Source organism: Rhea americana, unplaced genomic scaffold (assembly GCF_003343005.1).
Source record: "Rhea americana isolate MKP2758 unplaced genomic scaffold, rheAme1 scaffold_274, whole genome shotgun sequence".
In the NCBI taxonomy this organism is placed as follows: Eukaryota; Metazoa; Chordata; class Aves; order Rheiformes; family Rheidae; genus Rhea; species Rhea americana.
In genome coordinates, this window is record NW_028186395.1 from 396,845 (window position 1) to 424,668 (window position 27,824).

At 54.8% G+C, this 27,824-nt stretch overlaps 4 protein-coding genes across 7 annotated transcripts in view; 2 read left to right on the top strand and 2 right to left on the bottom strand.

Moving 5' to 3' along the window:
- Positions 1 to 1,160, bottom strand: part of FKBP6 (FKBP prolyl isomerase family member 6 (inactive)) — a 21,221-nt gene extending 20,061 nt beyond the window's left edge. Inside the window, exon 1 of the mRNA XM_085308414.1 lies at positions 1,101 to 1,160. Coding sequence (XP_085164540.1) covers positions 1,101 to 1,160 — 60 coding nt within the window. The remainder of the gene's footprint in view (positions 1 to 1,100) is intronic.
- Positions 1,028 to 8,901, top strand: TRIM50 (tripartite motif containing 50). 3 transcript variants are annotated; one of them, XM_085308384.1, is made up of 7 exons: positions 1,028 to 1,186; positions 2,876 to 3,324; positions 4,263 to 4,358; positions 5,221 to 5,451; positions 5,809 to 5,831; positions 6,150 to 6,274; positions 6,621 to 8,901. In XM_085308384.1, exons 2-7 carry the CDS (start codon positions 2,920 to 2,922, stop codon positions 7,226 to 7,228), a joined length of 1,488 nt encoding a protein of 495 aa, XP_085164510.1. In that variant the 5' UTR covers positions 1,028 to 1,186; positions 2,876 to 2,919; the 3' UTR covers positions 7,229 to 8,901. The 3 variants fall into 3 exon arrangements, with proteins under 3 accessions (XP_085164510.1, XP_085164508.1, XP_085164509.1); XM_085308382.1 differs by having other exon boundaries at positions 1,098 to 1,375; XM_085308383.1 differs by lacking the exon at positions 4,263 to 4,358 and having other exon boundaries at positions 1,098 to 1,375.
- A 361-nt stretch (positions 8,902 to 9,262) lies between these two features.
- On the top strand, positions 9,263 to 13,561 carry NSUN5 (NOP2/Sun RNA methyltransferase 5). Its single transcript, XM_085308387.1, has 10 exons — positions 9,263 to 9,391; positions 9,988 to 10,110; positions 10,206 to 10,380; positions 10,570 to 10,678; positions 10,980 to 11,118; positions 11,604 to 11,719; positions 12,171 to 12,349; positions 12,451 to 12,655; positions 12,865 to 13,017; positions 13,269 to 13,561. Exons 1-10 carry the CDS (start codon positions 9,299 to 9,301, stop codon positions 13,369 to 13,371), a joined length of 1,395 nt encoding a protein of 464 aa, XP_085164513.1. The 5' UTR covers positions 9,263 to 9,298; the 3' UTR covers positions 13,372 to 13,561.
- A 601-nt stretch (positions 13,562 to 14,162) lies between these two features.
- Positions 14,163 to 27,664, bottom strand: POM121 (POM121 transmembrane nucleoporin). 2 transcript variants are annotated; one of them, XM_085308386.1, is made up of 12 exons: positions 27,454 to 27,664; positions 26,754 to 26,915; positions 24,646 to 24,726; positions 24,135 to 24,306; positions 22,951 to 23,042; positions 21,770 to 21,840; positions 21,360 to 21,484; positions 20,858 to 20,960; positions 20,354 to 20,524; positions 18,349 to 20,022; positions 17,493 to 17,621; positions 14,163 to 17,273 (listed from the first exon to the last, which is right to left on the bottom strand). In XM_085308386.1, exons 1-12 carry the CDS (start codon positions 27,516 to 27,518, stop codon positions 17,179 to 17,181), a joined length of 2,940 nt encoding a protein of 979 aa, XP_085164512.1. In that variant the 5' UTR covers positions 27,519 to 27,664; the 3' UTR covers positions 14,163 to 17,178. The 2 variants fall into 2 exon arrangements, with proteins under 2 accessions (XP_085164512.1, XP_085164511.1); XM_085308385.1 differs by having other exon boundaries at positions 20,354 to 20,527.
- Between the last annotated feature and the right edge of the window lie 160 nt (positions 27,665 to 27,824).

Sequence of the window (27,824 nt, forward strand, 5' to 3'; positions counted from 1 at the left end):
TGTAAGTGCCTCCAGGCCTCCTGGGGAAAGCAGCTTCTTCCAGGCTTTCTCCTCACCATATTTCCCTCATGGAAACTCAAACTGTTTTATTGGGAATGGCTGTTTAGGAGCCTCAACTTTGCTACCCGCCTGGGCACCAGCAGCAGCTCCGTGGGCTGCACCACAGCCCTGCAGTGCAGGTGTGTTCTCTACCTCGCTCTCTCTGAGATACAGCATCCGATTTGAGTATCTCAGACCTCTTATTAAATCCCATCTCGGAACAAAAAGCTTTTTGCGGGATACACCGGTGGAAGATCCTCCTAATTTTCTAATACCTTTGAGTCAGACACTTTCACATTCATTTTCACAACCTGCCTGTGAAAAACAGTAGTGCAGTTACCTGGTTAACAGTGCCCTAAAGAAGCAAAGCGTTTCGCCCCAAGGCCTTTGGAGGAGGCTGAGCTAGATCTCTTGAGCCATGAGTAAATGTTTTAATCCCTGAATCTCTCTGCTCTCCCATGTAACAGATGCATTAGGGTGACTCCAAGACTGGACTCTTGTAGCTGTGAAGCTTTGTCTCATCTTCAGCTTGATCTGGGGTGATGCTGAGAGAGAAACTGTCAAGGTTGCCATAAGTCAAATATATCTATGAATACCAGGACAATTATATAAGAAACCATGTTTTTATAGTCACAAAAGCACACACCCACACCTTTTCCCAAACTGGAGGGGCAGTGGTCTGGTTTCTCCTCTAGTATTTTCCAAAAGAATGAAAGGTTTCAACCCAAAGGAAAAATACTGTGTTTTAATCAAAATAAAGAGTTTTAGTTGATAAGAAAGTGCTTTGGTGAAAATGTTTCCACTGACCTAAGCAACGTGGATGACTGAAACAACAGCAGGACTCTTGGAAACTAGCCGCTAAGTGAGGCAAACACTTAAGTCTCTTATCAAGCCTGGTTCTTTTTATAGCTGTCCGGACAGTCATATGATACGTGCACTTACACTTGCATTGCAGAGGCACAGACTAGCATTTCACAGGTGCTGAGACGTAGGGGGTGTGGCAGGCAGGTGACACACTCGTCAGAGCTGGGGCTGCCAGAGAGTGAGACTTTCTGCCTCACCTCTGCAGGCTCCACATCATTCCCCAGCTGCCCGGTGTCACATTGGGCAAGCAGGGACATCCTCAGTGGGGCTGAAGCTCCAGGAGGTGAGTAGCTGGGTGGCCAGCACAGCTCTCCTTCCTGCTGAGGAGCCAGTGATCTCACTGCTTGGCACATCTGCTATGCCAAGGGGGCTAAAATCTTTGACTTGGTCTGGAGGAGCCAAGTGACATCCACTGGGCCTGGTGTTCCAGGAGGAGCTGAGCCAGGGCAGAGAGGAAGCCAGCACAGGACAAGTGAGTAGCACGATGTCTGGGTGTGTTGTTAGCTGGATCTGTTGGAAGGAGTGTTTCTGTGAGTGGAGGGAACAGCTGGAGCTGCTTTCCTTGTACAGGGCCCAGTAGGGGTCTTACTAGCCACAAGCTCAAATTTGAGTTTTTCTTGCTTGATTACGCACTGATCTCCCACATGCAGGGTAAGGAGTTTATGCTAAAAGCTGATCTCAGGCCACAGCCTTCCCTTTCCCTTGAGAAATGATTGAGGCTCTGTCTTCTACTTCAGATTTATTTTCGTGTGAGCAAGGAGATCATAACAGCTCTATGACCTGCACTTTCTCCAGTGTGTTCAGGCCACTGAGGCTCATGTCTTGTGGGGAAAGAGCAGACGTGCAGAACACTGCCATGTTTTCATAATTTTCATACTATCAGGTTAATGTATTTCCCACCATGAGGGACTGAGTAGCAGTGCAGTGACTTCCTTTGGGAAAACAGTGCCAGTTCCAGGGCTTGGGCCTCAGATTGCTGCTGCTTGTCCAGATGCTGATGCCCTTTCTGCACAGGAGTGTGATGCTAGCTATATCAGCTTGGAAGGAGGCATTTGCTGTATGGCATGGACTATTGAGCCCATGTGGCCCAGGTGGCCATATGATGGTTAGTGGTTATATCCCATGGCACTGGGAACAGCAAAGGAGCAAGGCTGGATAAACCTTATAGTTAAACAGGCTGGCCATGTGCAGCCTCAGGGCTCGGTGAGAGAAGCCGTGCTTTCAGCTTTTGGGGTGCTGGCCGGAAGCATGGAGCATTGCAAGGATCAGAGATCCCACTGTGTTTCAAGGAGGTGGGCTACCATCACTGTCCTGGACTACGCAGCTCAGCCTCCCAACCCTCATATCAATAAATCTGGCATCACAGGTTTTTATCATGTTGTTGTTGTCCCTGTCTCTTAGATAAGTACTTTCTTCATGATTTCTGTCTGCTTTTGTTTAAACACACCACTTGGGCTAGTGCTGGTCCTTCTGAGAATGTGCCGAGAATGAGACAATGAGCCCAACAAGACCTGTAGAGATTCAGACAGCCCAGAGCTAGTATTTTTTTTCAGCAGAAGATCCCTCTTGGCTCTATTTCAAGCCCTGCTGACACCTAGTATGACAGGTATAGGCTCTATTTCAAGCCCTGAGGTGGACTCCAGTCTGACACAGCTGCCAGACAAAGGTCCCAGATGGCGATCAGCTTGGTGGCAACTTCTGACATCTTAGACAGATCTGGCAGACCTGACCCAGGTGGGCTTTCATGTCAGCAGGGCCCAAACCCATCAGAGATTCTCAGACTGAAACAACCATGTCAGAATTTGTTTGGAGCATAACAATGAGTTCATAAATGTCTGAGCTGCTGATGGGGTAGGGTAGAAAGCATTTGAGGAGGTCTCTGTTTAATCTTCCCCAAGTGGTGAGCTCTGTTTTCACTCATCTGTGCTTACGTTGCTCCTTGCAATAAGACTGATCTKCCTGTGTTTCCCAGGCCAGGTCCCTTGTGCTTGTGTGCGCGCTGTGCTGGGAGGCAGGATGGCTCGGAAGATGAGCATCGATGAGCTGGAGGACCAGCTCCTCTGTCCCATCTGTTTGGAGGTCTTCAAGGAGCCCCTAATGCTGCAGTGTGGGCATTCATACTGCAAGTCCTGCGTGGTGTCACTGTCCTCCGAGCTGGATGGGCAGTTCCTGTGCCCTGTGTGCCGCCAAAGCGTGGACTGCAGTGCTTCGCCACCCAACGTCACTTTGGCCCGTGTCATTGAGGCACTGCAGAGCCGGGGTGAGGCAGAGTCCACCCCAGAATCCTGCCCAGCCCACCACAATCCCCTCAGCCTCTTCTGTGAGGATGACCAAGAGGTGATCTGTGGACTGTGCGGCACCATCGGCAACCACCGCCAGCACAAGATCACACCCATCTCTACCACATACTGCCGGATGAAGGTTGGTAGGCAAGGCTGGTGAGGACTCCCCAGAGTCGGGGCCAGGGCACCTGTAGCAATCTTAGTCCTGAGCAAGGCAGTACCTGCTGACCAAGTGACCCACTATCCTTTAAGGGACAGGCTGGAAATGATGCCATGTCTCAGCATGTCCCCCCTTAGTGAGCTCACAGTTTTGGTGGCTAAACCACAGCGGGAAGAGCTGAGGGGCAGGGAAAGTGGGAGTGGGCCTTTCATGACTGCTTTCAAATACCATCAAAAGAAATCTGGAGATAAGGGCTAAGGCGAGTTGCCACAGGAGAGCAGGGAAAACAGGAGCCTCAGCCAGTTAGAGTAAACACCTACCTACATTCCTCTGCCCRGCGTCACATGAAAGCCCAAGGAATGCCAGCACAGGGCCACCAGTCCCCTCAGCTCCTGATACTGAGGAGATAAGACTGGAAGGCAGCAGAAACACCTGCCCGAGTTGGGCCCTTGGCACTAGCATTGACAGGGTGTCACAGGCCCAATGCTGGCTTGTAGCTTGCTCACTGCCTCCTCATCTGGTGTGAAGCCACCACGGGATGGAAGATGCGGCCTGAACAAGTAGGGGGAAGATATAGAGGGGAAAGGCTATGGAAGGCTGGGAACAGGAGCAGAGACACCTTACCAGTGGTCCTCATCAGGCCTGTGGTCTGGATGCTGTCCTGCCTCTGGCAACCCCAGATCCTCCACATCAGAAAGTAAAGATGGGCAGGATACGCAGGGCTTTACTTTGCTCAGGGGTGCTCCCAGGCACTCTCAGATCTGTGCTGATCAGGGCAGTGCTTTCCTCAGGAAGTTTAGGAGAATGTGATTTATTAGGGCCACCTGTTCCTCGGGGCAGACAAGCACAGGGGCACAGCCTGCGATCAGGCAGGCTGGCACAGAGGCCCCCACTACAGAGATCTGCTGCCTTTGCAGGAGGAGCTGTCTGTGCTGCTAACTGACATCCACCAATGCAAGAGGAACCTAGATGAACAATTCAGCAGGCTCATCAACAACAAAATACGCATTACAGTGAGTGCTACGCGCCAAGGGAGCCTGCTTCCCAGAGCCCTTTTTTTGCCACAAAGCTGCTGGGACAACCCYTGCTGCAGGTCTCCTCACCTCTCCTCCTCCATTCCTCCCTGGGATAGCAGACATAGCTTGTCCTCCCCCTTTTTCCTGAGATTGCTGTTCTCCATGAAAAGTGAGGGACTAAACATGGTCCAGTTTGGGGGAGGGGTGATGTAGCCCTCTCTGGCGGCACAGCCCTGTTTTCAAACATAGCCTTCTCTTGTGGTACTCAGCCCCCTAGCAGGAGCACCACTCAGAGCTGGTTTGACCTAATGTCCTTGGAGGTGGTGAGATAACAGGTAGAAAACACCCTGCTCAGAACTGGTTAATCAGCCCAAGCAATGCTGGTTTGCTGGTTTAGCTGCGTGTTGCCTTTCCATGCTGCAGGCTTCTCCTAGGACCTCCTGGCATCCCTTCTCAGGCTAAAGCTTCCCAGCAAGGCTCATCAGAAGGGCTGAACCCAAGTGGAGCTGTAGCTTCATTTTCTCCTATTTGGTCCGGGACCGAGGTTGTTCCCTGGGAGCAGAGGAATCGAAGAGCTCTGTCAAGCAGCAGGGCTCTGGTGAAGTTGGTTGGGACATCAGGAAATCAAAACTTGGTGTAGGAGAGATGTGAGCCAGGGGTACTGTGGTGATGTGCCTCTGAAGACAGCAGGATGAAGGCATCACCTGGCTTTCTGTAAAGGGCTGCTCTATTTGGAAAGCGAGTGGAGGACAGCTTACTGGAACACATAGACTTTGCTGGTGGAATTTCTGAAACTAAAAAGTGGATGAAGGCAATGGATCAAATTGGTCACGTACAACTGCTTGCTGTCTCCCTGCAGAATGAGGCAGATGTCTTCAAGTGTGTGACACGTAAGGAGTTCCAAGAGCTGCACAGGTACATTGATGAGGAGAAGGCCACCTTCCTGGAGAGTGTCGAAGGGAAGGCAACCCAGCTCATCACCTCCATCGAGTCCCAGGTCAGGCAGACGTCAGACGCCCTGCAGAAGCTAAAGGAGATGGAGAGCTTGCTGGAGACACTCAACAATGAAAGCCAGCTTGATTTCATCCGGGTGAGTGTGCTCTTCAGAGGCCACCTGACAAAGATGGTGAGAGCCAGCCAGGCTCTCCACCCTGCAACCCACTGCTCCTAGCCCTGGGCACTTCCCTGGGCTGCAGATATGGCCATCCAGCGTAGTTAGGCAACCAAAAGAAGAGAGACGCAGGTGTCCTCTGTCCAACCAGGGTCTTCCTCAGATGGAAGAGACCTGCCCTTCAGCATACACTTCCACAAAAGGTGCTGCCCTCAGTTTTCCCACAAGAGGCCTCTCCGGCCAATGGAATGAGTGTATGGAGCTGTGACCAGGCAGAGGAGCTGCTGGTCTGGACATCTCCCAGCCCCAACTCTCTCTTTCTCTTGTGTTTTCCAGAAATACAGCTCCTCCCAGTTCAGGTGAGTGATGGGACCCAGCAGCAAACAGCACCAATGGGGACAGCAATGCCTCTGCAGTGAGTCTGGAGGGCCCAGGCCTGTGATCACCCCTGCACTGCTGGGGCAGCCTGACACAGATGTACTGCCCTGCTCACTTCTGTGGGCATCACTGTTGTGGTAGAGAGTGTAAGAGCCATGGCTGGAGTCATACATGCAGCCCCAGAGGAAGGCAAGAGCAGCTGGGGAGACACCGGTGTCACCATCACACACAGCAGCCAGGTGAGAAAAGGTTGCACACCATCCCCGTCAACTGTGTCATAGCTGCCCATGTCTTTCTAGGTCAGAGCTTCCCAGCCTGCAGGTGGGTGATGGCATCTTCAGCCCTGTTTCCTTCAAGCCATGTTTCCACCAAGATGACATCAAGATGACTGTGTGGAAGCGCCTGCACCGCCGGGTTCTGCCAGGTATTGACCTGCCCAACTGGCATCACCCCCAGCATCCTGGCATGCTGGTGTATGCATGCTGTTGGGACAGGCTGCTCAGCTGGCATCATGCTGCCCCCCCCCCGCCTCTGTCTTGCTCTCTGGGTGTGGTTGTGACCCCTCAATTCCAGGAGAGCTCCTTGAGCAAGGACTGGCCCAGCATGTCATGTTGGTAACAGCCTGCTCTGGCAAAATGCTTGCAGCTGCTTAAAGTTCAGCAGGGCCAGCTTGTTTGGCTGTTCCTGGCCCTCACAACTGAGTTGGGATCACCCAGGGCCAGGGTGATCTGCCTGCTAATCTGTCTGGAGCCTGAGTGCTTTCTTTTTAGCTCCAGAGATGCTGAAACTGGACCCTGTGACTGCACATCCCCTCCTGGAACTCTTCAAGGGTGACACAGTGGTGCAGTGTGGACTCTACCAGCGCCGGGACAGCAACCCCAAGCGTTTCAACTCCAGCAACTGCATCCTCACCAGCAAGGGCTTCTCCTGTGGTCAGCACTACTGGGAGGTGATTGTGGGCACCAGGAACCACTGGCGCGTGGGCATCATCAAGGGTACAGTCAGCCGCAAAGGGAAGCTCAACAAGTCTCCTGAGCACGGTGTGTGGCTCATTGGCCTAAAGGAAGGGAAAGTCTACGAGGCCTTCAGCACCCCGCGGGCCACCCTGCCACTGACTACCCGGCCTCAGCGCATCGGGATCTATTTGCACTATGAGAAGGGGGAGCTGACCTTCTATAATGCCGACAGCCCTGATGAGCTCAGCCCCATCTACACCTTCCAGGCGGAGTTCCAGGGCCAGCTCTACCCTATTGTGGACCTGTGCTGGCCAGAGCGAGGGCCCTATTCCCTGCCCATCATCCTGCCCACGCCTGCCCTGAGCCAGCACCCCCATGGGTCGTACAAACATCCTGCCCCAGAGGAGCCCACCAAACTGTAGYCTGTCCAGCAGGATGAACCTCTGGCCATGGAAGACCATGGCTCGCATTATTTCCTGGGGTGCCACCTCAGTTATGGGATGGACATCGAAACAGGTTCTTTGGCCCTTTACAACACAGAATCTGTCACTAAGCAAAGCTGCCTGCTGTGCCACTTTTGGTAGGGAAGGGGTACAGGCCTAGTGCCTGCCTTTGGTCCTGTCTCCATGGCTAATTCCTGCCACCCATCTCTGCCCAAACACTGCTGGGCTGCTCTGGACCCACACTGGTAGTTTGGTCCCTCTCATGCAGAGCATGATACAAAGGCAGGAATGCTCTGCCCTGCTTACCATGTCCCACCTGAACAGACCAAGATATACAGTAAGGAAACCCATGACACATTCAGAGTCTTCTGTTGCCTGCATTTCTGCCAGCTACTGATTAGTGACTGCTCTGGCCAAAGGAAATGGCCTGAAGCTATGACTAGGGCTAGCTGGAAGCATCCAGGGCAGATGAAAGYGGGGTCTTTGTTGGTCTGCCCCTCTGAATAATTGGACTTTGCATTAGGTGAGCCGATTGCTGACTAACATTGTCACTGTGCCTGAGGAAGCGGAATTGCCATTGCAGTGGTCTGCAGAGGTTCATAGTGCTGCTGGAGAGGAAAACAGATGTTTTAAAAGCAGCAGCCAGAAAGCTGTTTGCTAGCTGGTGAGCAGCCAATGGGGCAGAAACAGGGCCGATATGTGTTAGCTGAAGGGCCACGGGACCATGACAGCAGCAAGCCTGCCTGGTTAGGCAGCTCATCTCTTCCAGCTTCTCAGGGATGCTAGCTGGTGCTGAAATCAGGGCGTCTCACACCCGGCCCGGTTTGGAGTGACACGCTGAGCCCAGCAGGGCTATGGGCAGCAGGCTATGTGGAGGTGCTCACTCGGGGTGAGGAGGTGCTGGCCTGAGGAGTGAGGTGGTATGATAAGAGCAGGGCCAGGCACCCCGATGTCCCATCTGACAACAAGCTCTGCTACACCTACAGCCAGCCTGGGAGCAGGAAGCCGACCAGTCTTGCCTCTCTTCAACTAGGCCCATAGGGCATCTTTATTCTGGGGAAGTACCAGGAATGTTAGGCAAAATATCAGACATGGAGCATGCATTTTATTATCAATTACTATGAATTTAAATGTTGCTGCCTTAGTTCTGAAATTTAAGCAGTTCCAGTTCCTAAATCACAGACATCCATTAAACCCACTAAAGCTCTATCTCAACAGACATTACACAATGTTTTCTTCTCCATTTCCGTGTCAGTCTGGCTGGATCCTGATATATTTGAAAATGGTCGTGCATCTTTCCAGGTTAGATCTGCAGCAGAGAATCTTAGGAACAGAAATGCTTCCTAATTTTACGAACCTTGAGAAGTGTTCAGCATATCTACTCCTCCAAAAGACGTGTGTTACAATTCAAAACCAAATTTCTTTGCTGGGAGCAGCAGGACCCCTCCTCTTCTCAGTGGGCAGACACCACTGAAAAAYACGCAGGTCACAGGCAGCGTCTCAGAAAAATACCAAGCAGCATTTTTGATTTGGTTCTTATGTCACTGTATTGCTATGCCAAAGTGGCTGCCGCTTACTGTAGCCTTCTGCTTGCCTGGACTGYCAAGAGTTTATGACTATTAAAAAGTCAAGCGTGGCTATTTTTCTCTAAATATTATTACTCTTCTGTGTGTAACGCACGAAAATCTAGCCCAGCACCGGGGCTGCAGGCCACCGAGCTGCCCGGGCGAGCCGCCGTGCAGCGGCTGTGCCCCGCCGCGGGAGCAGGGCCCGGGCTCGCCCACAGAGCCCTCGGCTCCGGCACGCTGGGGCCTGCGCCGGCTCTCGGCGGGGAGCTCAGGGATCTCCCGAAGGTCTCAAATTCCCCTTCCGTGAGACCCCAACAGCCCCCGTCCCCACGAACCGCCACCGCCCTCCCTCCGCCCCCCGCCTCGGGCCGGGCCGGGCCGGGCCAGGCCCCCGCTGCCGTAAAGCGCGACGGCGGCTGGTCGCGCGCGTTGCTGGGGCACGCGGTACGGCGGCCGGGCGGTACGGCGGCCGCGAGGGGCCATGGCGCTTTACAGCGCTGCGGCCGCCGTGCTGGCGGCGCTGGAGCGCGGCGATGGCGGGCTCAAGACCCTCGTGTACAACAGCCGCTTCCCGGTGCGGGGGGCCGGGCGGAGCCGGGCATGGGTCCGAGGAGGGGGGAGGAACGACCCGCTGCGGGAGGGAGCCCCGGAGGAGCCCCTRTGGCGGGCGGCCGAGGCAGGGGGTCCCCGGGGGCAGTTCCTGGGGGCGACCGAGGCGAGGGGAGCGGTGAGTTCCGAGGGGAGACCGAGGCAGGGGGTCCCCAGGGGGACCGAGGCAGGGGGGACCAGTGGGTCCCCGCAGGGACCGAGGTAGGAGCACCGGTGGGTCCCCGGGGCAGGCGGTCCCAGGTAGGCCGGGGCTGGGGGGCCGGCGGGTCCCCAGGGGGACCGAGGCGAGGGAACCGGTGGGTCCCAGGGGAAGGATGAGGCAAGGGGGTCCCTGGGGGGGGGGGACTGAGGTGAGGAGGCTGGCAGGTCCCCAAAGGGGGCCGAGGCTGGGGGCCCGGTGGGCCCCAGGGGGACCAAGGCCAGGGGACTGGCGAGTCTCTGGAACGGGGGAGGGTACTGGGGAGGCCAGGGCTGGGGGTCAGTGGGTCCCGGGGGAGGGAGAAGCGAGGCAGGGGGGGCTGGCGGCTCCCCCATGCGTGGCACTACTGACGGCCCGTGCAGCATGTGCGACAGCTGTATGCGCTGGTGTCCGAGACCCTGCGCTACTCGCCGGTGCTGGATGCGCTGCTGGCCAGCGCCGCGCTGCTGCAGGCCGAGAAGAAGCTGCCCCCACACCTGGCAAAGGTAAGGGCAGCCCGGCGCCCCCGCTGAGGCAGGTGGTGAAGCCCCCGAGCGGCACCAGGCCCCGCTTGCTGCCCGGCCCGCATTGCTGCCCACAGGTGCTGGTGTACGACCTGCTCTTTGGCAAGGGTCTCAAGTGCGGGGGCCGCTGGAAGGCGCTGGCCCGGCGGCATCGCGCCCGCCTGCAGGCTGAGTTGGCCCGGCTCAAGGTGCAGCGGAAGGTGAGCCGCAACGAGGATCTGCTGGCCCCAGCAGAGGGAGCGAGCACAGGAGGTGAGCTTACTTTGGGGCCTCAGGAGCTGCTGCCTTGTCCCAGCCTCGTGAGCCGGGGAGGTGAGGGTCCAGGTCCTCTTGGCACAGCAGAGGGTTGTCCCTCTGGACCACCCAGCATGCTCCCAGACAGYCTGCAGGCCGCAACTGGGGATCTTGTGCGTGCGTCTGACCTGACTGTGGTCTCCCCAGCCCCCCAGCTACCGCGCTATGTCCGAGTGAACACCCTGAAGACTTGTRTGGATGATGTGATTGATTTCTTCAAGCGCCAGGGCTATTCGTACTTGGGCAAGGCAGCCAGGTAAACGTGTCTCTGTGCTGTCCCGGGGCCTCTTTGCRGGGATGTCAGTGAGAGATACGGGCTTGGAAAGAGATCTTGTAAGTCGAAGAGTTGTTGATCATGGTGCTTGTGGTGGCTGATTGAGGTCTCCACCATGACACTCTTTTTTTCTTACCTCCTACCTTTCTATGTGTTGCTTGGTGCCAAAGTGGAGTGGGAGCATGGGAGGAAGGGAGATTCTCCACCTGGGCTCTGAAGAGTTCTGGTATTGAGAATGCGGAGGCAGGCCTGTGTGCTGATCCTCTGTGTGGCTTGTGGGCAGTGTGGAGGAACTGAGCTCCCTCTCGGGGAAGAAATTCCTGTTGGATCTTCATCTCCCAGAGTTGCTGATCTTCCCTCCGCAGACGGACTTCCATAACAACCAGCTCTATACTTCTGGGCACATAATACTGCAGGACAAGGTGGGTGAGCTGGGGAGCAAGAGGTTACAGTTGCAGGAGTGGGAAAATAGCTGAGATGAGTGCAGGGTGGGCCTTCTCCTGCACGGTAAGGCTACAAGCCTGGGTCTGGTTTGCTACAGGATTTGAAGACAATTTTGAGTGCAGAAACTTTCAGTACAGCCTGTAGATGTGGAGTTCCTCTGTAGCTCTAGTTGTCTAACCTGTAGGTACTGGATGAACATGCAGAACTGCACTAAAAACTTCCCTCTGGGAGCTAAGCCAGCAGCTAGGAGGTTTGTGGGGCTGTGGGTTGGGCAGTGCTGCTCCCATCACACCGAGAGTGCTTCCCAGCAGTGGTGGGTGTTGTATAGGCTTAGTACTGTGTAGTTGTGCTCACCTGTCACCCTGTAGTGTGGGATATCACCTGAGGAGGGGACTTGGGGGGTTGGGTGGTGCAGGAGTCGCTTGTGGCTCTGCCTGTTTGATGGCCGTTGACCCTCTTGCAGGCCAGCTGCCTCCCTGCCTTCCTCCTGAATCCAGCCGCTGGCTCCCACGTCATTGACGCTTGTGCTGCCCCTGGGAACAAGACGAGCCACGTGGCTGCCATCCTGAAGAACAGGGGGTKAGTACAGGCTGCGTGTACTGGAGGGGAAGGAGGGCAGGTTGCCCTAAGCCTCCCAGGGCTGCAGGAGACAGGCTGGCATGAAGGGAAGGGAGCAGGGCTGAAGCGAAGCTGCAGCCTGTAATCTCACCCTCCCCCCAGGCTTGACACCTGCCTCTCTCCAGGTGGGTGGAGGGCTTTAGTAGTCACGGGGGCTGGGAGGGGTGGTAGAATAACCATTAGAAAGGCTTGAGAGGGCAGGAAGTCACTTAGGTTCACTGCCCAGCCATTAGCACAGATCTCTGAGATGAGCCCTGCTAGCCCACCTATGTGGGAGCTCTGCCTCCCTGCAGGCAGAGGATGGTTCGGGCTGCTGGTGGTGGCTGCAGCAGTGGGGCTGGTACAATGAGTAGTGCTCCTGGGACTGGGCAAGGTAGTCATTCTTCTCTTGGGTCCTGGGCTCTATGTTCAGGCAGATCTTTGCCTTTGACTTGGACACCAAGCGCCTGGCCACCATGAACACCATGCTGATGCGGGCCGGAGTCACCAGCTTTGAGCTGGCACAGCAGGACTTTCTGACAGTTGATCCCAGGGACTCCAAGTACAGCAAAGTGACCTATATCCTCCTAGATCCATCGTGCAGTGGCTCAGGTAATGTGCAGGGCTTAGGCCAACTCATCTGCTACAAAGCATCAGGCTTGAGCCAGGTTCTTGGTGCTTGGCCCAGTGGGCGACTGCTGCTCTCCCTGCAGGGATGGTGAACCGGGTGCCAGTGGAGGAGGCCGCCCCCAGTGCGGAGCGGCTGCAGGCGCTGGCTGGATTCCAGCGCAAGATCCTGAGCCATGCCCTGAGCTTCCCAGCTGTCCAGCGCCTGGTCTACTCCACCTGCTCAGTGCACCAGGAGGAGAATGAGGATGTGGTACATGCTGTGCTTCAGGAACAGGGCTCGGCCTTCAGGTTTGCCTGCTTTGAGGAGGCGGTGGGGAGGGACATGCTGCAGCAGGGTGGTGCCACAGGATGCCGTRGGGTTGCTGCTGAGGCGTATCAGAAGGCGGGGGAGGGGGGGATGTTCTGGTTCTTTTTCTGCGCTGTGGGAAGTGTGGCTGTGTGTTGCTGATGGCAGGATTGGTGGGCTCAGCACTGTCCCAAACTGTCCTGTACTCCAGGCTGGTGAATGTGTTACCTTCTTGGCCCTGCCGAGGACTTGCTGCCTTCCCCGGGGCTGAACGCTGCCTCCGAGCCTCTCCTGCTGACACACTCACCAATGGTTTCTTTGTGGCTGTGCTGGAGCGGTGCAAGGAAGAAACTGCTGTTGCCAGGTGAGAGGGCCCAGGAGACTCTTAGCAGGGGAATGGTAACTGGGCTTGGGGCTACCTGGATATCTGTATGGTGCCTGCACCTTGGTGCTTTGCTGGGGTTTGAGGGCACCTAAAATGGTGCGAGGAGGAAGGAAGGTGGAGCAGGGGAGTCGAACAGCATTCAAGAGCACAGAAAGAGACCGCAGCAGCCATGCTGCTGGGCTGAGCAGGGCCTCGGGCGCTTAGCTCAGGCTGGTCGCGCTTGTCCACAGCTCCCTGCCTGCAGCAGCTGAAGAGAGCCTACAGCCAGGAGGGGGCACGCATCCGGGAACTGCTCACAAGAAGAAAAGGAAAAAGCAGCGTGTTAAGGAGTGAGCTAGCGTGCTTAGGACTGCACGTGGCCAAGCGCTGTTTGCTTCTGCTAGAGACCTCCCCTGCTGCAGCAGCTGCTGCGCTCCCTTGCGCTGCATGAATGAAAGGCTACAGCTCTGTCTCTGTCCCTTCCCCCAGACAGCGGAGCCTCTCTGACCTGGACCCGCAAAGTAAAACTCTGTACCAGCTGCAATTGTGGTGCACTCGTGTAAATCTGCGCCTCTTGCTGGGACTGAGCGGGGCTGGGGCTGCCTAACCCCCGCACACCCTGTTGCACACAGCAGGCAAGGAAGGAGGAACCTGCTCACCCAGCCCTGTGCAGGCTTGCTCTCAAAGCCGGCCCCAGGCAGCGTTTAGCGTACCCAGGTTTTCTGTACCCTGCTTGTCTAGATTTCTCCATCTGGATTAATGATGTTTTACTACTTTGTCCCCTTAGAAAACCTTACCTCAGCCTGGTCTGTGGGTTGAGATAAGGAGCTTGTAAACTCTGCAGCAGCAGGGACAAAACAAGCATTAAATAATCTTCTCCGGCAGGTGCACATGCAGACCGCTCTCTTGCCCAGCTACCCCTCACAGTGTGCCTTTGGTCTGGCAGGTGCCCCAGCAGGGCAAAGTAGTGAAGTCAGTTCCATCCCTCCATCAGCATTCGACCTCTTTTTAAAAAACAGGGAGGGGCAGGAACGCTCTCGGGCCTGAGGGTTGGAAAGCAGCACCACCTACTACTGTTCCAGCAATGCAGTGTCCCGCTCAGGAGCGGCAGGCAGCAGAACTAAACCACAAGGAAAAGCCAGACATGAACACAGTCTTTTTATTTTGAATCAGTGACAGAAGAAGCAAGGAAAAAAAAAATTGCACATTCACACTAAAAATAAAAAAGAAAATCCTCATCAGCCACACCAGGAATGATCCAAGTCTTCAGATTTGAGTTTAAAAACSCAGCCTCCCAGCACTTTCACTGTCCACATACTGCAACCCACTCACACAGGTCTCTCGCAGCAGGTACCAAAAAATGCATCTGTGCAGGGATGGGAGGCGGGGGGGGGGGGGGGGGAATGGCTCCTTTAGAGACACAGGCTTGGCCTCTAGGAAGCTTTTGTATTTCTGAGCCACAGAAACTGATGGGAGGACTCCGGACTTGGGCACCAGCTACTGCAGAAGGCTGAGAAGACTTGGGTCCTTCCGAAGCCTCCCTAGGAGAGCACTGGCCCTGGCTTAACACAAGCAGCAGCCCAAGGAGTGTGGCAGCACCAACATTCACCTGGCTGCGCTTCCTGCAGTGCTGCGGTGCTGAGCCCCCATGGCTGGCTCTGCTCTGGTGAGCTCACACGCTGCCCGGCTCCTTGCCAGGCGGCGGGGGGCAGTGCTCGCAGGATGCCCTCAGCTCACAYGCACTTCACCAGCCACCATCCCCTCTGCCTCCCAGCTCTGTGCCCGGGGGCAGCAGTGGACAGGGAGCTAGGTGGGCTCCGGCCACAGCAAACTGCCCTCAGGAGAGGGAGCAAATGCCACAGACCAGCCCACACGTGCGAGCCTCCCAAGGAGGCATCTATCTGCCCGAGCCCATTCCCTCAGCAAAGGTCTGCTGTACTCACAGCGGAACAGCAGTCACCAGATTTTCCCCCCCCTCCCCCCCCCCCCCCCTCAAAAAAATAAAAAAAAAAAAAAAAAAGAGAGAGAGAGAGGGAGAGAGTTTAGTCACATCCACATACATCACATTTTAAAATAAGGACATTTTGTTACAGCCTAGGAGGAGAACGTGGTCACAGAGCACGTGTTGGGGTGCTCCAGCCCTGGCCAGCACATGGGRCGTAGCTGCCTTTCCCTGGTGCAGCTAAGCCCCTCTGGTGAAGGCCTAGGCCCACATGCCAGCTCCTCACCAGACTGCAACTGCACAGCTAAACTCTACCAGCAGCGCTGCAGGGTCTGGCAACTTCACTGAACCAAGCTTGAAGGAATTCAAAGGCAATTTAGCTTAAATATAAAAATAAATTTTTATTTTGTTAAAAAATGTTTAAATATTTGTTTTTTTTTCTTTTTTTAATTTAGACTTCGGCAGACACACACACTCACACGGCTCGGAGAGTAAAAAACCCGGCAGCAAAGCACTCCTGGAAGTGGTGGGGAGACTGTGGAGCCAGGGGTGCTGGTCCCTCTCCCCGGGGCAGAGGGAAGGGAGGGCCATGCTGGGACTGAGGCCAGCTCTCAGTTCCTGCAGGAACTGTAACCTGGCAGTCTCTTCCCACAGGTGCTTCCAGATAGAGAAACAGCCCCACTTCTGGCTAGGTGGCAACAGGGGCTCTGGACACAGCACCGTAGCTCTTATGAGCTGGTAAAAACAAAAGGATAGGGATGAGTTGAAAGTGAAAACCAAAGAGGGAATCAGGGGTAAACCCATCCTCTCTGGACTCCTCCTGCCTCTAGAGGACCACGAGGTGGCTCACGGACACTAGGTCCTGGTCCAGCTCAGGAAAGAGAACAGCAGGAAGGGAGAACAAGTAGTGRTGAGACTGCCAAGGCTGGAGTCCCCGTGCCCAGGGCCCGCCGTCCTCTCCACCCCAGCTGCCTTTCTTTCAGTCACAATGACGAAGGGACAGAACTCACCCAGCAGTAGTAGCCACGCAGTGATGCTACTGTCAACACCCAATTAGCCAGGGCGCAACCCCCCATGAGGGAACAGGCGCCCCAGAAAAAGAACTCCAAACAGCAAATCCGGCATAACCAACATGCCGCCACGCACACGGTTCAATTCTTCCTCCAAACTCGATTCAATGAGTGCATCAACAGGAGCACAAACAAAGCAAAACAGACAATGCTTTACACAGAGCAGATCAGGGTCAGCCCAAAGCCTCACAGATGGTGGACAGCAGCAAGGGAAAAGGCTCCTTCGCTAGAAGGTGCCTGGCCCTGCAGGGGGAGGACACTTCTCACAGCTCTGAGCACGGCTCATCTCTGCAGTGCTCCTCCAGCTGAGGTCTGACACCATGAACGGCACAGTCGTCATCCTGTGCACGTGAGACCTTGGCTGGAGGTCCGATGGGAGATGTTAGTTTTGACAGTGGGGTCTTCACCCAGCTGCAGAAGCTGGATCAGTCACCTATGGCACTGAAACACTTAGCCCATCCTCATGGGGGCCTCACTGCCATTAACCCAGGCTAGTGTTCTGCAAAGATGGCAACTACCAGCTTGGAGCAGAATCCTCTAGAGGGATAGCGCTCACCAGGTCAACAGATTACACAGCAGGGAAAGACTCCTGGACCTGGTGAAGACCACATCACTCAGTAACACTGGGGCAGTTAGGCAGGAAACTGCACCCAGCAGGGCTGGGCAGCAGAGATGCAGCGTGACAGCAGCACGCCAGGAGAGCGCATCTCCAGCCAGGCTCCGAGCAGTGATGTGCGGGTCAGCTGGCACCCTGCAGCTCTGCTGGCTGCCATGTTGTGGGGCAGGGGGCTCAATGTCAAGGGGGCTGGGGGAGGAGGGCACAGGCACAGCTAGGAAAAGCAATGGGGAAAATTTACATATTCTGAAACATGGCAAAATAAAACGAGGGAGGAAACGCTGTAGGTATGTACAGAGGTTCATTCAGCCTTGGCTGTGGAACTGTTCAAGTACGAAGGGTTTGGTTTATCCTGTCCCTCCCCAGTCACTGCTACCCAGCACGGTCTCCTGCTGGCATAGGAGACGGGGGCCTGACCCTCGCCACTGCTGGTCCTGCCATGGGGACTGCTTTAGACTGGAGCCCCTTGCGTGCGTGCTGGCGCAGGGGCTCTTCTCAGCAGGCCAGCAGCTGGGGCCTAACAACTCAAGAGGTTACTTTTTGCGGGTGTGCTGTCTTCTCGCCTGCAGCCGCTGGCGAGCCCCAGTCTTGGATCCTGCCCCGATGGAAAATGCAGGGGTCGAGGGACCTGGAAGCAGAAAAGTTGTATAGGTCTCTCTGGCCTCACCCATAGCTGTGTTAGCACAGAGGCAGCATTATCCCCCCTCCCCAGATCCCAGGAGGTACCACCTGAACAAGCGGCACGGGACAGCATCAACCGTAGCTCACAGAACACAGCCTGTCGCACCCCCACCCCAGGGGAGCGACACAGTCCCTCAGCCCCGCAGGGCCAGAGAGGAACTCTTACCGAAGGAAGCACCAACTCCCCCAAAGCCTGAGGCAGGAGTGCTGGGTGTCCCAAAGGAAAGGCTACTGCTTCCACTCCCCACTGCTCCTGGGACAGGTGTGCTTTGCCCAAAGGTAGGAGCAGGAGTTCCTGGAAAACAACATGCCACTGTGAGCATGGGTTAGCAAAGGAGACAGGAGAGCCTGGATTTTGGAAGCAGGCACTTCCTGCAAGCAGCAGGAGCTCTGAAGGAATGCAGTCCCCCTACACCAGTCTATTCACCTCTGAGACATCCTTTTAACACAAGAAGTTGCACTCTTACTTTCTCATCTTAACCCCTTGGCTCTCCTCCCAGCAGGGTGGCTGGCCCAGGAGGATTTGCAGGCTGGGGAAGCACAAAGGMCTGTCTCATTCCAGACCAAAGTTTCTCAGCATATGGGTTGCAACTGTGCAGGAAGTGAGCCAGTTCAGAGAGGGTTCAAAGTAGTTGGGAAAACCTCACGGAATGAGCAAGAAGGGATTGCAGCCACTGGCTGAAGTGTTTCTGCTCTCCAAGAAACTCCAGATTGCTTTTAAACGCTGGCAAGACCTTAGCTTCTCCAGGGCTGGGAAGTTTCTGGCTGCGCTCAGCACTCAAGCTGAGCTAGAGAGCTGCCATCTTTAGAGAGGCCAATGAACAGCAGACTAAAGGATTAAGGACCAAGGACTGGGGACCTGAGCAGATAGTGAGTGAGGCAAAGCCCTGCACAGCACAAACACCAGCCCATCTAGGGCTTCTGAGCCCAGGGAAGTTCAACAAGGGCCATCAGGAAAGCAGCTACCTACAACCAGCCCTGCCCTCCACCCTGCAAAGAGGAGCTCGACTGCTGTGGCTCACCTCCAAACACAGGTTTGTTGTCGGGAGTGCTGGAAACAGTGAAGGCAAATGGCGTGCTCTGATTCTGTGCACCCAGYGTGCTCTGTGTCAGAGAAGGACCAAATGGTGTTGCCACAGTGGCTGCTCCACTCTGTCCAGCCCCAAAGTTGAATGATATGGCAGGGGAGCCACTGCTCAGGGCAGGTGTGCCAATCCCAAAGGCACTGGCAGAGGGACCTGGCTGGGCAGATGCCCCGAAGGTGAAAGGAGAGGGGGTGGTGCCAAAGACAGCAGTGCCGGTGCTGCTGTTTGTGGTCTGGGTGCTGGATCCAAAGCTGGTTGTGGTGGAGCTGGCAGTCCCAAAAGAGAAGACTGATGTGGTAGTTCCAAATGCTGCCTGGGTGCTGCTGGTGCCAAAGGAGCCCTGGGTGCTGGTTGTGCCAAACGACGGCTGAGCGCTGCTACCAAATGCTGGCTGAGCGGTGGACTGGGCTGCGGAGGCTCCGAAAGTGAAAGAGGGGCCAAAGCTGACTGGACCAGTAGAGGGTTTGCTGGCGGGCGGCTGGCTCTCCGCAGCACCACTGCTGAAAGCTGACTGATTCGCTGTGCCAGGATACGGCGGTGGTGGCTTCGCACTTGCACTGAAAGAACCACCAAAAGCTGTGGCAGAGGAGCCAAACGTCAACGTTGACTGACCTGTGGTTGCTGGGGCAGATGTCAGGGCAGTGCCTCCAAAAATGCTAAAGCCCACAGCAGTGGTGGGAGCAGTCAAGTTTGAAGGTGCTTGGCCAAAGGCAGAGCCTCCTGCGACACTGGTGGTGGAAGGGACTGTGGTTGGAGCTGGCTTTCCAAACTGGAACACAGGCCCTGAGGGGGCAAAGCTGCCTTCTGTGCTAGAAGCCAAGCTGGCTGGGCCTCCAAATAGGAATGGCTGAGACGTACTGGTGGAAGTGGCAGTGGTAACAGTCAGGCTGGTAGCAGGGCCAGTGGAGGCAGGAGGGTTGAGTCCAAAGCTGAAGACAGGTTTAGTGGTGGCATCCGTGGAAGAACTCAGTGTGGTAGCAGTGGTAGCTGCAGTGGTGAAGATGACAGCAGGAAGGCCTGTAAATACTGCCGGGGCAGTCGTGGAGGTTGTTGGCAGATCTGCAGCTGAGGCTGGCTGTGACGTCGGCTTGAATGCGAAAGGAGAAGCCTTTGCTGGAGATGAAGCTGCTGTCACGTTGCCAAATATAGGCTTGAACATGGTAGTGATAGAAGATGTTGATGAAGGGCCCGAGCTTGCAGACACAACTGCAGTAGAGACAACAGTCGTACAGGGTGCTGTGCTCTCGCTTTTCAGCGGAGTTCCAAAGATGGGTTTGAAGACAGGTGTTGTGGTGGGAACAGCAGCGGTTGCTGTCGTTGTCAGCTGGCTGGCTGGAGGGGTGCTCAGCATCCCAAAAAGGATGCCTGGCTTTGAGAAGGAGGRAGGTTTGCTGGGGGTCTGGCCCAGCTCTACAGATGAAGGACTCAGGCTGCTGGCAGGCTGTGCCCCAGAAGTAGGAGGGGCAGAAGGGGCAGTTATGCTTAATATGGGCACAGGCTTGGTGTCAGCAGAAGTCACAGGTAATGAACTTGACTCCAGTGATACAGCTGGAGCAGGCAGCTGTGGTGTGGACGAAGATGGTGGAGACACTACYGCAGCTCCAGGAGAGTCTAGAAAGGGATAGAGAGCTGATTTAGAGCCAGGGATCATATACAGACAGCCCTTCTGCCAAAAAGCCACCCTAGTAGTGWGCAAAGGCTCCTTGAGCAGTACCTCCCCATAGCAGATGGACCAAGCCTTCCATGCTACTGCAGCTCACAGCAGGAGCACAGGCCCTGTGCCCAAATTGCCCCTCAAGGCCTGCCTGCCATCTCCACTGTCTGCAGGGTATTTGAACATTGAGTTTTCCAGCCTGTCTCCCACAAAGATTACGGAGAGCCCCTCTTGCGGCTATCTCATTCTGCCACAGTGCCCAGCTCTGCCCGCCCTCTTCCTCCTTACCTGCCGGCACAGGGGCAGTCTGGCTACTCTGCATCTTCTTCAGGCTGTCCAGGAGCGAGTTGCTGCTGGCAGGTGCAGTTGTTGACACAGGTGCAGGCCCTGGGGAGGTCATCGTGAATGCCAGTGGCCTGGATTGAGGGGTACTCTCTGCAGTGGTGCTAGCGACTGGATCTACTGGAAAGGAGCAAGAAATCAGTATTTCAATACAACATGCTGTAGGGGACCACCCATTAGCAGAGCTTCCCCAGCAGCTAGGAAGCTGCACGGACATCCTACAACTCTGGAGCCAGGAAACCTTGCTCGTCACAATAACTCCCTGTGGACGCTGGGGCATTAACAGCATCCCCAACTTCAAGGGGCAGACAGAACTTCCCAGGGAGGTCCCCCACTGTCTGTTACACAGACTCCCCACTGCCCTGGCCGCCCCACCTCTGGGTTTCTACTCAGCTCTGCTCCTTGCTGACCCCTTCACGCTCCTAGTCTGCCCAGGGGTGCAGTYCTTACCAGCCTTATCCTCCAAGACTCTGTTGAACCACTGCAACGCTGCCTTCTTCTCCGCATCCAGGTCCTCCGAGGTGATGGAATAACCCAGTTGAGGCGGTGGGGGCTGCCAAGAAAGAGCAGCAGCTTAGCTCCTTCTCAGGGAAGCTGGCAGAGCCTCTCTGAACGTGTGGTGAAGGCAGGCCGTCGCAAGACCCGTGAAGCAGGTGGTTCTGCCACAGCACGCTACCGCGGAGCTCCAATCCCACCTACTATGGCCCCCGGCTTGGCGCTGAGGGCACGGCAGGCCTTCCCCAGGCCATTACCTGGTCCGGTAGCAGGCAGCACAATCACGCACAGCCCACCAGACACTGGGGCTGGGGATAGCGTCACTTCCCACTCCGCCAAGGACGGGGCCTCCTTCCTGAGGGCAGGCAGGTCAGTCTCCCCCCAGCCCTGCAGAAATTGCAGTGAGCACATTCTATCGCCAGATGAGGGCAAAAGGGGCTGCGAGACAGTGACGTACCAGAGTGAGCTGATCTCCCCGTCGAGACGACAGCAACTGGATCTTCCGTTTGCGCTTCCCACTGCTTCCTGACACTGATGGCGAGCTCAGGGAATTCTGCTTCTTCCGCACGGGCATCTCCACCACTACAGAGAGAGAGACAAGTCAGAACTGCCTCTAGGTAGAGAGGAACTTAGCTCCTATCAATATGCTACTCCCTTCTGAAAGAGAGAAAGGGGACTCCTCTCTGGATGATCCTAACCCAGAGGGCAACAGAAATGTTGTCCCACTGGCTTGGAACTAGCATGTTCTTAGTTGCCAGGAGGTATCTCAAGCCAATCCCACCTGCAGGCCTAAACTATATCCTGCTTTCGCAGACTGATGACACATTCAACCCCAGCCCACAGTGGCTACTACAAGCCTGCACTTACCTTTTTCAGTCTGAAGCTCCTTATCTGATTTTACTGGAGTGGAAGCGTTGGAGCAAAGAGACTCCTCTTCCCTGTGCAAAGGGAAGAGATACTGTTAGGCCTCATTCCCGGAGGGGATAGGCCAAACACTAAGACTCCCACCAGCATCTTTGCCTCAGTCAAACTACAGGCCTCCATACAACATCCCAAGCTGGTGGGCATTAAAAACATCCCCAGCCTCAAGGACCAGATGGGTCTTCCTAAGGAGGTCCCCCACTCAGTGTTACACAGACTCCCTACTGCCCTGGCAGCCCCATCCCTGCGTTTCTACTCGGCTCTGCTCCTTGCTGACCCTTTCATGCTTCTAGTCTGCCCAGGGGTGCAGTCCTTACCAGACCTGTACTCACTGCACCAGACCAAAAGCAGTTCAAAGYCAAGGAGCTGCTCTCATCTCCAAGATCATAGCTTGGTCTAGCATTCAAGTGCACGCAACCTGTACTGCTTTGCAGGGCTGAAATCAACTTCACAGCAGCATTCAGGGGTCCCAGATGGGAAACAACATCTCTCATAGGTCTTGTAGACCCAGCCTTTCCAGGCAAACGATTGTGTCAGCTTTAGCTCTGACACATGCTTCTCCCCAGTAAAATTATGTCCTACTCTGAGCTGGGAGAGAGAGAAACAAGGGTATTACCTCCGAGGCTGGCACTAAAATGCAGATGTGCTGCAGTCTCCTGTAAAATACTTTTGATGAGATTGCAATAATCCGGGCCTGTCTCTTCCCAAGTTTCTGACATTCAGGCAATCCAGGCCATGCCAATGTCACAGAACAACACTGCATTTGTGACGGTCTCTGAACCCTGACATCTATAACACGGTGCCAGAGACATCTATAACACGGTGCCAGAGACATCTATAACACGGTGCCAGAGCAGAACAGGGGATCTCAGCAGTGCACTTCTCCAATGACACTGCCAGGCCACCGGTGTAGCAAGGCAGCAGAGATCTGAACCAACACCAAACCAACAGAATTCTCACACAGGTGGGTCACCCAGCAGTCACATCTTAGAAACAGGCAAGATGCTCTGATGGTCTCAACTGCCTTGCTGATAGGGGGCCAGATGCCAGGACTGCTGGGAAGATGCTCTGCTCTCCTTCAGGTTGGAGTTGAGGAAAAGCTGCTCATTGGAAGGATGGCTAGTTACCTTGCTTTCTTGAGAGGCCACTCTGGTGTCTGGGAGCGTGAGGATGCTGGGCTGGACAGCGGGGACACACTCACACCGCTTGTCTTCCACAACTGGAAGCCAAAAGATCAGCAGCAATTTAGGGCATGGGATGGGAGAGAGTAAGTATTCTACCCTCCTTGCTTGCATGTTAAATACCATCTTCCAGGACCTCAGCTGAGTCCAATGCCTCATTCTGTCTTCAACACCACATAATTCCTTCCCACATTCAGTGGGACACAGCAGGGTCTGGACTCCCCAAAGTGAATACCTCTCAGGAGCAGGCAGCCTCTACAAGCTTAACAAGCTGGCCTGTCGGAGAAGGCAGAACACTGCTATTCAGAGCACTATCCAGGCAGCAAACACCTCTTGCCTCAGAGTCCTTTTGCCTTTGCATAGTGCAGGCTGAGGCTGCCTGGCTACCTCGGCAGCCTCAGGTGCTYGTGTGTGTATAGGGCTGCTCTGGCAGCAGCAGTCTGCCTCCTCATCTGTTCAGGGCAGATGGACCCCACCTCAAGGATTTTAGGGCTTGCCCCAGTCACAGAAAACCCTTCCTCAGAGAGATCCCAGAGGCAGGCTTCCTCCACACAGAGAGCTCAGCTCCACAAGCCATGACTGTTCCACTGCTAGATCTGCAGCCTTGACCCAAGAGCCATTTAAGCAGTGTTTTTCTACAGCTCAGCAGCTGCTGAGGGAGCCCAGGTCAGAGTGGGAATACAGAGCTCTGATACTTGCTGACTCCAGCTGAAAAGGCAACAGTGTAGAAAGAAGATTCTTTTTCCCTACCTGTATCTAACTACCCTAGCAGACCGGCCAAGGCTAAGGAGGGAGAAAAACAGCTTCCTTCCTCATTCAGCATAAAATAAGCACTACAGGAGGGCATCTCAGATTAGCAACACCATAGAGACATGAACTGAAGGACAAAGTAACATCGCTTCTGGCTGCTGCTGGCCCAGCAGCCCAGCTAATGCATGGTGATATAAAACTGACTGGCTAAACTGCGCTGGAGACTCCCCACAGTGTTTATTGCCAGGCACTTGGCAACACTGCTTTATTCTTACGAGCCCAGGGTTCGAGTTACACAGGCGATCCCAAAGGAGGGTCAAACTACTCCGCACTGCGCTTGGCCACAGGCTCCAGAGGTAATTTGTAAAGCTGTTTCCTACCTGTGAGAGGCCTCGGCTAGAGCTGTAGGAACTGGTGATGGCGTTGCGAATGGAGCTGGGGATCCCACCAGCATACGTATTGTTCACAGAGCTCATGGAAGAGGTCCGCGACCTCTTGTTTGAACAGTCATCTAGGTAGTGCGAAACAAGGCCCCTCTTCAGAGAACCAGGCCTGGAGAAGGTTATAAAAAATTTTATGAGTTCCCCACCATCCTGCTCACAGGTCCTGCAAAAGCAGGGCATGTTGGGATAAACAACTCTGCTCTTTCTTACAGCACAGGGCTTAGAAAAAGACCTCATAGCAGCACAGCCCTAATGCCCACTGGCCTGTGCTCAGAGTACACAACTCTAACAGTGGGTGACAGACAGAAGGCAAGGCCACAGCCTCTCCTGCTCTCCCCAGAACCTGGGCTGCAAAAGCAAGAACCAAGTATCTTTTCCAGAGCCCGCAGAATCTTACAGATTCACCTCCCAGCTAACAGCAGTCCCTTTGGGCCTGATGGGCACTTACTTGGGTATGAGAGAGGCAGGRGCACCGTTGGCTACCAGTGGCTCAAATGCTGACTGCCCACTTCCACTGCTGTCRTGGCGCCTGTGGGGGAGAGAAGAAAAGTCTTTTGATGGCCAGGAGGCTGCAGAGAGCAGGGGCTGCCTTCCCAGGCTGGGAGAGGATCCCTTCCAGGCAGGCCCGGCACCAGGAAAGCACTAAACTTGCTTTTCTCCTGTCACGCAATACTTGGGGCAGAGGTTTTCCCATCCATGTACTGCTTTCCCAGGCTGCAGATTTTCTCTCCACCCAGTCTTGGCCTCACTCATCCTTATCCCTAGCTGCTTCCTCCCAAGCTCCAGCAGTTCTGTCACTTGCATGCTGGGCAGAGTAGTTTTCATTTAATGAAATCTTTGCCCAAATCCCTCATTCTAAGCCAAAAACATTTTAGACAAACTTAGCARTTCATTTCAGAAATGAATCTGAGCTCCAAAACCTGGATTTCCTACCTCTTCCTAGCCAGTGCCATGGCTAGTTCGAGCTAGAAATTGGATCCCCTTTCCCATGAATAMGCTTTCTTTTCAGTGAATAACTGAAGTCTGACTGTCTTAAGAAGAAGCCCCACAGCAGAGAGAGRTGTAAGATCAGCCCTGTCACTTAGTCCAAGCGCCCTTCCTGAAGCTCTGAACACGCTGACCCAATCACACAGGTGGCACAAAGCTCTCCAGCTGACACAGGTTCCTTTCCACCCTCAAAAGCTCACTGGATTTTTTGCCTACAAGCATTTTTCATGCTCTCCAGAGATTAACACTTCAAAATTTGCTTTTGTGGCAGAGCTGGGTATTGGTATGATAAAATAAAATAATAAAAGAGATGATAACAATAATAAAGAGACAGCAGATTCTGCCAGCATGTCCATCCTGTGTCATCCTAGAGAGACTCAACTCTCATGCTCAGATTCAACCTGAGACACGGGTTCAAAGTTAGAAAAGTCAGCTGATGGAATAGAAAATTGCATGACCTGCTGCAACTCCCACCGCCAGTCTGCTCCTGCAGCTGCAGGAAAAGCAGCTGGGAGTTCCCTGGAAACTGCCAGTCATCTCCCTCTGCTCTCAGAGCGGCCTCTAATAGCTGTCCTCAGTGCACCACGTAGGATAATATGCTCGGGCAGTGCCTTCATCAGTTCAAACCGCTCTTCTCCCATCTTTCAGTTTATCTGCCAGAGCCCAGATAGGCAGCCCCCAGTGTATAAGAGGGTCAGAGGGGGGCACAAGGCAAATGGCCTACATGTACACAAATGGAAAGGACAAAAAACAGAACAGAGAATGACAGAAAGGCAGAGCTATGCCTGGGCAGTTACAAAAGGCTCCAGCAGACCTTGGCATCCATAATTTATATCCTGTCCTTCCCAGAGCCTTGGTAAAGACAGTGCACCCTCATTTCTTCAAGCTCAGAACTGGAAATCATTGACCTTGAGTAGTGAAAGCAAAAGATAGCCCTTCTTGTTTTCCTCTTTTGTTTTTACTTCCTTTTGCTAGTTACTGTGCATAAAGGAGTACCCAGAGATCTTTTGAAGTGTGATGTTTCCATCCTGAATTTCAGACTTTRAGATCTCATTTCGCCTTGAAGACCAGGGCTGACTGAAGGATTAAGATGATCAGCCTATGGCAAACACCAGGATCCAGGATTACCTGCCAAGTTTCTCTGTTCTGCTAACTCCTGAGATGACAGAAGCTTTTTCTGAAACACAGGAATCCCCCCAAGGAAGCCCTGACAGGCTATCTCAATCCACATTCCAGGCCTCTCACAATATCCAACAACACAAGAGAACACACTTAACCCACAAGCTTGCCCAGACAGAAGCTTAAACCACATCCTTTGATCTTAAGGACAAGAAGAGTATCGGAGGRATTTCTGACACAATAAAGAGGGCAGCGTGATCAGGTGTGCCTCCTCTTTGCAGTTCACTTTCCACAGCACTTGTCCACACCAGACTCCCTGTCACAGGATGGTAGGATTAGCRTACTCCAGGATACATCGTATTTGTCACCACTGAAGAACCAGCCTCATTTACGACATTCCCAATACACAGGTGCTGACCTGCACTGCCAGTTTTTTTGTTTGTTTTTTACCTTCTCTTGCTCTCCTGATCATTCCCAAAAGCCTGGTCCTCCTCCTCCTCCTCCACAGCCCTTTTCCTGCTCTCCTTGATAGCATTCAGCACAGTCTCTTTTGCACATGGGTCCAAACTGCTGTTGGGTGTAAAGGCCATTGGCGGGATCAGCTGCTCCAGGCTGTGAAGGAAAGTAAGAAATTAAGAAAAGCAGGACACCTCTGGTTACAGAGACCCCAGGAACAGAGCCCCCTCYGGCCTGGTGCACCAACTGCCCCCATGGCCAGCTGAAGGGAGGGAAGGGATCTCCAAGGCAGCCTCTTCCATAGCTTGTGACCACACACAATCCTTTCCATAGCAACAAAGCAATGCTTGAGATGAGGATTAAGAGGTCATTAAAGGGCCAGGAGCTACACACACTCTCCCCTGGCAGAGTGGTTCAAGCCATCAGAGGAGAATCACAGGGACAAGGGCTGAGTAACCGGCTTTCTCCAAGCACATTAATCTCATCACTGCTGGCAGCAAGGGGAAGTTTTTATAGTGCCTTTAGAAGTGTGAAGTGAGGCAGAAGCGATGCCCAGCTGCATGCAACCCTCCCAGGCAAATGGGGGCCACAGGGGCTGGCGTGTAGAGCGTGCGAGCCTGAGAAGCAGGCTCCTTCCTCCTTCCCAGGGACCTGCAACGCGGGCGCTGCTGGGAGCCCCCGCAGCCATACTCACACGGGGGAGCGGGCCAGGCTGGAGGCAGGCCGGGCGATCTTCACTGTCACGGGGCTGCGCACCATGCCGGAGTGGCGCGCCGACAGCACGCTCTTCCTCGGACAGCCGTCCCAGCAGACGGCGGGCAGGGTGCCCAGAGAGGCATACCGGGCCTGCTGGATAGGGTAGCGGCGGCGCGGGGCCTGCGCCAGACGACTCGGGGCAGCCAGGGGGGTCCTAAAGAGAAAGCGTGAGTCAGCGGGGCCAGAGGGGCACGGCCCCCTCCCCGCGCCCCCCCCGGGCCCCGCGGGGCGCCCAGGCCACCTCCCCGCTCGCTCAGGGCGCCCTGGGGCGCCGAAGGCCCCGGCCGCGGCCTGCCCGCTGCCCACACG

Excerpts from the sequence above, each read along its gene's own strand:
- TRIM50 (XM_085308384.1), top strand. The coding sequence starts at position 2,920 with ATGGCTCGGAAGATGAGCATCGATGAGCTGGAGGACCAGCTCCTCTGT. Across the intron at positions 5,832-6,149 it reads TACAGCTCCTCCCAGTTCAG|GTCAGAGCTTCCCAGCCTGC; the intron begins GTGAGTGATGGG and ends ATGTCTTTCTAG. Across the intron at positions 6,275-6,620 it reads GCACCGCCGGGTTCTGCCAG|CTCCAGAGATGCTGAAACTG; the intron begins GTATTGACCTGC and ends CTTTCTTTTTAG.